General features: G+C 43.5%; 1 protein-coding gene across 2 annotated transcripts; it reads left to right on the top strand.

The window, feature by feature from the left end:
• The first annotated feature begins 3,176 nt into the window (after positions 1-3,176).
• LOC100282136 (homeodomain leucine zipper protein CPHB-5) lies at positions 3,177-7,495 on the top strand. Of its 2 annotated transcripts, none has more exons than NM_001155048.2 (3): positions 3,177-3,792; positions 3,900-4,282; positions 6,850-7,495. In NM_001155048.2, the coding sequence occupies exons 1-3, from the start codon at positions 3,681-3,683 to the stop codon at positions 7,171-7,173; spliced, it is 819 nt and encodes a 272-aa protein (NP_001148520.1). In that variant the 5' UTR covers positions 3,177-3,680; the 3' UTR covers positions 7,174-7,495. The 2 variants fall into 2 exon arrangements, with proteins under 2 accessions (NP_001148520.1, NP_001398967.1); NM_001412038.1 differs by lacking the exon at positions 6,850-7,495 and adding an exon at positions 5,081-5,289.
• Positions 7,496-10,029: the final 2,534 nt, after the last annotated feature.

The raw sequence follows: 10,029 nt of genomic DNA, 5'->3' as shown, positions 1-10,029 counted from the left end.
TTTAGATTTGAACAAATATATAAGCGATGTATCATACATTCTCCTTTTGTCGGGGTTCAGATCCCTGGGTCCTGGAGGACAATGAGTTAGTGGGAGAACGACATCGAGTCCACCGGCCCAGGTAAATCCGCCCTCGGGCAACCCCTGCGCACCGAGCCAAGGGTCGGACGAGGCAGAGGCAATCAGGAGGGGTCAGACGGATCGCTAGGAACCCACTAGAGTGGATTATGTGTATCCATCATACTGCTCCCACCGCCAACGCAGCACACAACACATTTATTACGACTGACAGCAAGACACAGTATGGGTAAAGTCAGTCTTCCCCCACTCATAACCTACAGGTCCCAGGCCTGAGCTCCACTCATGACCTATGAACCCTAGGTTTGAGTCCCCCGACGTCCTACGAGCCCTAGGGCCAAGCTCCAGTCATACCCTATGGGTCCTAGTCTAGAGTCCTCTAACGGTCTACGAGCAACACAACGACAAGGGAGACTGGTAGCTAGGCTACGAAGGCAGAGGGTCGACATAAGAAGAAGCGGACAAGAATGAGTAATGACGACGCCTAGACTTCTGTCACCAGCACAGATCGCATGAACCCCGACAATCTCAAACGCGACAAGAGACCAACACAGGAAAGGCTATCGACACACGACAAGGTTTTACCATTGTGAATTGTTCCTTTTTGCCCTAACATTATGCTCTCTTTTGGGAGAAGCTATCTGTAATCACCCCCTTGATCTATAAAAGGGGGAGGGTTGGCCTCAAGGAGAGAGGCCCCCCGAGAGAGGAACATGAGAAGACATAGAATTGCTAGTGAGATCGAGGTAGCCTTGACATGAACAACACATAGTGTCGGGAAAGATCCTCGGGCCCCTGAGGCCCACTAGTTAGAGAGAGTATTGGGAAAAAGGTCTTCGGACTACCGACACCCACTAGTCAGCAGAAGGGCAAGGGAACCGTCTACCCTAGAAGCACCCGCCCTCGAATAAACCCCGAGGCACCGAGCCCGAGCTTGGGTTAGGCGGAGCTAGAGAGAGGGGACAGACAGATAGGAAGCCACTCAAGTGGATTCCTCACCTGGCCCAAGACTGAACCACCATAAATGTCCGGCTGCATTAACTAGGCCTGGCATAATGCCACAATAGGAGAGTCGGTCCGCCTACCACTCATGACTTGCGAGCTCCTGGGCCTGCGATGCACTCATGACATATGAGCCCCTCCACCTGCAACGTGCTCATGACCTACGAACCCCTCGGCCAGTGGCACACTCACGACCTATCGAGCCTAGGCCTAAGTGCACAGGTCGTCTACAAGACCCATAATACGATAAGCCACACCGAGACCCATGCTACAGAGGGCCAAGGGTCGGCGTGGCGTAGAGGCAGTAATAATGGCGCTAGGGCTCCAAGTCGCCCATGCCGCCTGACATAAATGACACAGTCGCTAAAGCCCAGACGACTAGGACGCAAGCCGACAAGCACGATTTATCGGGGTAACTCCTTGTTTACTACGACTCGATAGCTCCTTCTAAGAGAAGGAGCTGGTAACCGTCCCCCGCCTTGGTCTATAAAAGGAGAGGGTCGGAGAGACAGACACAAGGGGTGGACACTCAACGGAAGACAACCATACACGCTCGACGTGACCAGAAGACCCGAGGGCCAGAGTAACGTCCAAGGCTTAGCTTAGAACTCCAGTTCCATAGTCTTCAGGTCCATCCACGCATAACAAACTTGGGAGCTCTTCCTCCCTCTCTCGTCCGCTTGTAACCCTTACTATGAGCATTGAGCAACAAAGGTGCCGGTAGTGCGAGCCGCCAAAGACTGGATTTAGGGACGTTCTGCTCGAAAAACTTATTTGAGTTTTTACAACAAGTTTGATCGGCTCGTCTTATTCAAAAAAATCATTATTATTATTAATTTTATTGTGATATCGTTTACCATATAGGCCTCCTTTGAAATGCAAGATTGGTAAAACATAGGGATATGAAAAATATAGGAATAGAGTTGCATGCCACTTCCATTCATAGAAAAATTTCCAAGAGGTTGGACCTCATGTTAAAATCCTCCAAATTCTCACTACAATGGTCTATTCCATATGAATTTTGTAGGATCGGTAAGAACTCAATTCCTTTGTTCCAAGGCTCAAATAGAAAATTTCCTATAGATTTTCAATCCTTCGAAATTCCTTCACTTTTTTTCTCCGTTTCAAAGGAGACCATAATATACTTTTAAGGGGGTGTTTGGTTTTTTAGTCACCCTCCTAAACTTTTGGAACTAAACTTTAGTCTCTAGAAATTATGTTTGAAGACTGATTTTAGTCACCTTGTTTAGTATTTTAGGGACTGAGAGTAACTAACTTTAGTCACTAAAGATTATGAGGTGGGAGCCAAACACACTATAAGTCCGGCTTTGAATTTTTTATTTTTTGTCAAAAAATTGAATAATACGAGTGTGTCAAACTTGTTAAAAAGTCAAACGAATTATAGATTAGAAATGAGAGAATATCACTTTTGTTCTCACAAACGAAAATTTTAATTGTCATTTCAATTTGCATCATTCCAGAATATCGGTCTCGCAGACATTTTAATGGTTAAAGTGGAAATCGTTTTCATTAATTTTATTAAATGAAAGACTTTCATTAAAAATATAAATTTTCAGAAAAAAGGTCAACAAGTTGATCTGAGTGCAAAAATAGAATGCTGTAACTACAGCTAGAATTTTCTCGACCAAAAGTTTAATGCGTTTCATCCACCCAAATTTGAGTTTTTCGTGCATCATATGATGACACACAGGTTAATTGGGAAGCTTTTTTTTCCCAAAACATTTTGCCTGGATTGAGCACTTGGTGGACTTGCCAGCACGCAAAAGATGAACAGTTGTGTGATGCAAGTCCAATCCCTCCACTCTCTTCTGAAAAAACAAAGAACAGAGAAATGCTTTTCAAGCTAGAAAAGTCAGCATCTGTGTACTTAAGAAAAGTGCCGTACCTTAAACCAAGCTTACGTGTCCCCGATCCGCCATCAGGGGCAACTTAGATCCCAAAACAGCATCATGTTCCGAATTAAAAAATTCCCTAATCCCCCAATCAGGAGGCAACATCACATCCTAACCGAGAGGGCATTTTCGTCAACAGACCCCTCCCGCTTCCTATAAAGTCCCGCCATCTCTAACCCTCCCAACTTTAGCAGCGAAATTCATCCAAAAGAAACTCCTGATAAATATAAAAAGGAGGGGAAAAAGAAAAACACTTGCAGCGGCATCCACCACCGGAGCTCCCATCATCGGTCTATCCCTCCGTGTCAACCCCCTCCTCAGAAGTTCTAATTGCAGTTCAGCCCCTGGCCGGTCCGCCGGGCCACCGGAAGGAGCCGCTCGCCGGAGGAAGCCCCCCATCTCCTTGCCCTGCGGCGGGTTTATGGGGTTCTCGCTGTACCCCATGAAGACGTCCACGCGGTTGCTCTGGAGCACTAGCTTCTTCCGCCATAAGCTCAGCTCCTCCTCCTGCTTCCTCTGAGCCCGCCCCACCCGCGTCGATCACCTCGGCGGCGGCCCGCTGTTGCTGCGCGGTCCTAGCACCCGTTCGAGTGTGTGTGTTTGTGTTCTTTGAGTTTCAAGATTGGGTTTTGTTGCGTTATTGGGGAGACGAAGGGACTAAGGCGCAGTGAGCGGACAAGAATCAGCATGGATCCGAGCGCGGTCAGTTTCGACTCTGGCGGCACGCGGCGGGGCGGCGGCGCGCAGATGCTGCTCTTCGGCGGCGGAGGCAGCGCCAACAGCAACGGCTTCTTCCGAGGTGCGTGCGTGACTCATCGGGAGCCGGTCAGATCTGGATGCGTCTTGCGGTTCTCGATTCCCCGATTGCTTACCCGCGGCGCGGTGCCATGTGGGCATGTGGCGCAGGTGTTCCGATGGCGGTCCTGGGCATGGACGACGCGACGCGCGTGGGCAAGCGGCCCTTCTTCACGACACACGAGGAGCTCCTAGAGGAGGAGTACTACGACGAGCAGGCGCCGGAGAAGAAGCGCCGACTGACGGCGGAGCAGGTGCAGCTGCTGGAGCGGAGCTTCGAAGAAGAGAACAAGCTGGAGCCGGAGCGCAAGACCGAGCTGGCTCGCCGCCTGGGGATGGCGCCCCGCCAGGTAGCTGTTTGGTTCCAGAACCGCCGCGCGCGCTGGAAGACCAAGCAACTCGAGACCGACTATGACCGCCTCAAGGCTGCTTACGACGCACTCGCCGCCGACCACCAGGGCCTCCTGGCCGACAACGATAACCTCCGGGCACAGGTAGCTGACTCATCACCTCGCTTCGTCTCCTCGGCTGATCGATTGTTACTTGATTTCATTGATTAACACATGCGTTGTCCAGCCATCTTCGCACCACAGTTAGTTACGGAACGTTTGGTTTCCAGTTACTAATTTCCAGTCACTCCATTTTATTTTATTTTAGTTACTAAATTATTAAATATAAAAACTAAAACTCTATTTTAGTTTATATATTTAGCAATTTAGGAGATGAAATAGAATAAAATGGAGCGACTAAAAATTAGTCCCTACAAACCAAACACCCTCAGGCTCGTCGCCGCACTGCTGCCTCGAGTGAATAGGAAATGCCATCCGGATTCTTGAACTTGTTTCTATTGCCGATTTAATGATTTAGCTTTTTTTTTCAAACGGTACTTTAGGGTGATTTTGGTTGGGCTATGGCTATGAAAAAAGATGTTGTGACTGAAAAAAATCTGGTGTGGGTTGTGACAACTAAAAAACTAAAAGTCGTCTGATGAAAGCTGTTAAAAGCCACTAAACGTTTTTCCATATATATTTGCAAAGTTTTCATCCAAAAGCCGCAGGTTTAGAGTTGCTTTCAACTTTGCACTGCCATGCCAGAAAGTCAGCTTTTGGAAAAAGCTAATTGATGAATTGGACCATTTGGTTTGGATTTTGACTTTTGGGGTCAAAAGCCACAACAAAAAACTAAACCAAGCACACTCTTAAGCTTCATGTTAACTTTAAACTGGCATTTGGTAACATTGGGTATCTTTTCCAGTTTATGTTATTTATTTGCCTCTCCTCTCTTAAATAAAGGTCATCGTCTGAAGTTCGATGTCATGGTGCGATGAAAAGACTGCAAGTGCAAGCATATCCGTAGGAAACTAGGAACTAGAGTTAAAACTGGGGAATAATGTAAATGAGTTCATGATCATCGTTGTTTGGATGTTTTGAAATGCCATGTATGTCAAATTAGTGTCATCAATGTTATCAACATTACTGAAACGTGGGCTTTAAGATGAGCATGCTTAGATAGTATAATAACTTTCGACCATGGACCCAAAACAATCGAAAACTTACATTATCCAGTAGTGTTGTTATTGGTAGTAGGTTCTTTCCAAAGACAACTCGTCTTTCCGATGTGTATGCATGCTGTTCTCATCCAAGATATTGATTATAAGGAGTTCTGAGGGTTTAGCTAGGAATAGGTAAGTCTTGGAATTCAAATTTTCTGAAGCTCAAGGGCGTCTGCATGAAAAAGCTGTCTTCCCACGACAAGTTACTGTGTGTAAAATTAAATAAGTCAGTACCACTTTTGTCAGCTTCAATTTGGCCATAGGTAGTCATCAGTGATGACCCACTACTGGATGCATTTTAGCTATTATCCAATTAACTGCTTTGGATTTTGGAATCTTGGGTACCTATCGTACGCCTCCCAAGTCTAAATCCAATAGATTTCTCCAAACTATGTGATGTGAAAGAGTTAATTGCTCTAATCTATGCATCACGCCTTTTGAAAAACGTATTGTGAATTATTTTTTATTTTTTTGTCAACTGATGTAAACAGATTACCAAATACTCAGTCATGTCTAGTGGTTCTTTGTAATCAAATTGATGGAATGACTTAGTTTAGACTTGAGTGACTATTCTTATAGAGGTGCATGTGTAAATATTACAGCTTAAGATGTCTTTAATAGAACTAAATGCTTGAGAATGAACTGGATTTAATTTAAATATAAAAACAATGCTAGATTTTAGGGAAGATATGATGTAGTATATATGTCTAAAAGATGTCATGATGTAGGAAGAAAGACAAACACCTAATATAATATTGCAATCATTGCTCTATTCACTGAGTATCTGTTTTCTCCATACCTTAACGAATGAGATTGGTTGGATCTTACAAATATTCGATGTAATAAATATGCCTACCACAATATCTATTATTTGCTTTAGGACCTCTGAAAATACTGCGACTTGTGTTTCACAGAATCTACAACACGTATGCTATCTTTCATTTAATGCATCTTGTAGTCCCTTGAAATTTTCAAATAGACAGGGACCAGTTAGGTCAATCGTTATATTGTTTGTTGTACTCTTTACTCAGATCTGTTTGTAGTGATTAGCTGCCACGTATAACCCATGGCATTTCTAATGAAGAATACAACATGGGAAATAGAGATACACTACTAAATTGTTTGCTGGCAAGAAATAGTTAAAATATCCAATTGGACTGAACATGACACTTGATTATTTGTTCTGAGAAAGAAAACAAATAGGGAAATTACGAAGGCCTTTTCAAGGATAATAGTTCAACGCATTTCTAAAGCTATCTGGGGATGTGCTGATCCGTGCTAGTTTGTAGAGCGAATATATACAGAATTACTAGGAGTTTGCAGTTTAATCATGTTTGAAGGAAAAATCTGAAAAAACATTGACACAGTGACATTACACGTTAGAAGGCACTACATCTTTTTCATAAGGCCTCTTTAGATGGTTCCCATTACCAGATCAGATCAGATCACAATGCCAGCTAATTATGTTTCGATGACTTCTACTGACACAATTAACAATATATGCTACAGGTGATCTCCCTGACGGAGAAGCTGCAAGGCAAGGAGACATACCCGTCGGCAACCACTGCTGCCCAAGAGGTCGACCAGCCAGACGAACACACCGCTGTGTCAGGCACGGAAGAACTGCTGGCGCAGCAGCTCAAGGACAACCTCCACAGCAGCGGCGACTGCACTGGCCATGGCACCCTCTCTTCGGAAGAAGACGACGGTGGCGTGGTCAGTGACGAGGGCTGCAGCTTCGCTCTCCCGGATGCCATGTTCGCTGCCGGGTTCACCCACCATGGCGCCGAGGAGGTGCAGCTGGCCAACTGGACATCCATGTTCTGGAACTGATCAGCGGATGGATGCATCCAAGTGCAAAGATCGGATCCTCTCCTCGTCTCGACCCTTTTCTGCAGCATATAATTACCGTGTTAATTATGTGCCGTCCGATGTTTTTAAGTGCTCATGTTTTAAGTTTGTGTTTTTTTGAAGATTTTGTATGTTCATATATATAATAATGTGCTTCGAACATGACACTCGAAAAGTTGAATAATTGGACATGTCGACCTGCTGTGCACTAGCAGCTGGCATGTTTTGTTTAGGGCTGGTTTGGGAAGTTCATTTTTCAAAGAATTCATATTTTTCAAAGGGAAATGAACTAATTTTACTTAGGAAAACGGAAATCCCTCAAGAAAATAGAGTTTCTAAACTAGCCATGAGTTTATTATGCTGCTTTAGACATGAAAATGTGTATCGCCCTGTGAATAAGATGATCAAGGTATATCCATTACACAACCTCTGCCACTTCATTTGGTGTATGTGACTTCTGTTTTCTGCTACCCAAGAAAAAGTTCGAGTTAACTAGCCTCTATGGGCTGTTGAGTGTTACAGATTATTTTTTTAAAAAAAGAACTGGAGAAAATTTTTTATTGCCAATACAAGGTGATGGTATCTCTCACGCCATCAGCTAAGTGTTTTCATATCAAAGCAAAGGAAAAAGGAATACTGTGGTCGCGAAGAGGTATATCATGTGTTTTATGGAGCCCGGCAGGGATTTCTTCTTCAAAGCTTTGGTTTGTAGAAATATATGTAACTCTAAAAACATCTTGACCTTAGTTTGATTTTTGATTTCGGTGATTAAGAATAACATGAGATTACTGTGATTAACGTGTATTTTGCAGAAACAAAATAAGTCAGATTATAACATTAAAATGTGATTGGCATATACCTTTATTGATAATATGGTTGTTCTTTAAAGAATGGACTAGAAGGCTAAGTATCGACAAGTTGTTGGATACATAAAGTAGTGATAGAACATTTACTTTTCTTTATCTGTACTATAACGTAGGATACGAAATATGTAGCTTGACCTACGTATGTCTAGTTAGGTGTCATGGTGCAAATTTACCAAAACTATTGCTAGATAAACTCAGGAGAGTCAATAAATTTTTTGAAACAAAGCCTAACATGAAAATCAATTAAAACAAGTTAATTGATGATGCTGCAGTAGCATCAAAAGTATCTAGTGCATCACCGGATAAAGCAGTGGACATGAGTGTCCCTCGATCGGGTTTAGAGAAACATTACCATATAAGTCACCCAGAGGGTGTGCACAAGTGGACTAAAGACACTTGTGCTCATCGAACATGCCTAGTATTCCATTATATATGGCACTAAACAGAGTACTCAAGAAACTATGTCTAAGAGGTTGAGTACTGATTGGATGTGTCCAACATGACACCAGATAGGGTACTTTGAGAGTTCTGCAATTGTGCAATTCGAGTCTGTACTCCTCAAACGTGTCCGGTGTGGCACTGGTTTGAGCATCAGATACCAAGTACAATAACGGATAGTTTTAGAAGCTGAGTACACCGGATATGCATGTGTGCACCAGATGCCACACCGGGCATGGAATTCAGAGAGGTTTGCAGTGTGCACTCCGAAACTTATAACACAACAAATGTGTTAGGTGGCGCACGGACTCCGCACCAGATAGGATATTCAGAGAGGGTGCAAATGCAACCGAGTCAGGTTATACTGACTGGACATATCCGATGTTCGCAGAGGATACCTAGAGCACAATGGTCAAAAATGGCTAGTCCATGTGGAATTCTCCAGGCGTGTCGGGTGCACTCACAGAAATTCTGCTATGTTCGAACAATATTTGACATGGGGGTTATAAATATCATCCAAACTAACCATTTCTCAAATGTGAGAGCTGAAAAAGAATACTAGAGAGCTGATACTTCATCCCTATAGCTTTACAGACCCAAGTCCTTAGAGAATCACTCTATGATGGTGTATTATGAAGTGCTTAGGTTAGTTAGGGCGCTATTATGTAGCACTGCTCTATGATATCCCTAATTGTTAGAAGTAAGGAGACACCCTCAACTCCTTTGTGCTTGTGCACACCATTGTATTGTATAGGGAGGGTCTTATAGTCTTGTAAGATCACACCAATTGTCTTTGTGATATGGTCGCCACCATATACTGGAGATAATAAGGTCCGTAACATTTTAGCCGGAAGCTTGATAGTGGAGACATCGTGAAGAATCCGAGAGAGAGGCTAGAAGCAGAGCGCCACTTATGCGTGGAGAAGGCTCACGCCTATCCATAGAGTTACCTGACCGACAACTTGTCCCTCGCATGGGTTTCTGTTGTATGGGTCTTCAACAAGGATTAGTAAGAAGCTTGCACACTTCTTAATACCTCGATAAAAATATTAGCATGTCCACATGAGTATGTATCTCTATCGTATTTAAGCTTCCACATTTATATTGTTACCTTTGTTTGTGTGCTTTATCTTATTAGCTTAGTTATAGACTAGTGGATAGGTCTGGAACCTTGGTTGCAAAACTTCTTTTGCGGTAGAGATAGCGACACTTAGTCAAAATCTTTCACAATGCTTGGTTATCCGCATATGTTTTGTGTAAGAGAAAAATATAGGTTATAGATTAGTGTGAAAATAGAATGCCTAACACACTCCTCCCCTTTTAGGCATCATTGTTTCTTTCAATATTTAGCATTTCTCTACAATGTTTTTGACAACATATTTATCAATATTGAGCTTATCAACATCCTTTGCAAAAAAGTGCAAGCTCAAGGAACGGAAATACTTCTGCTGAACACCAAAATTGGTTGGAGTACCAAACTGTACTCACCGAACTGTCCAGTGAGTGGTCGCCAAAATTGGCAGGAGTACCAAAC

Source organism: Zea mays, chromosome 4 (assembly GCF_902167145.1).
Source record: "Zea mays cultivar B73 chromosome 4, Zm-B73-REFERENCE-NAM-5.0, whole genome shotgun sequence".
NCBI lineage: Eukaryota > Viridiplantae > Streptophyta > Magnoliopsida > Poales > Poaceae > Zea > Zea mays.
Note: the sequence above shows the minus strand (reverse complement) of the source record. Positions and strands in the feature narration are given on the sequence as shown.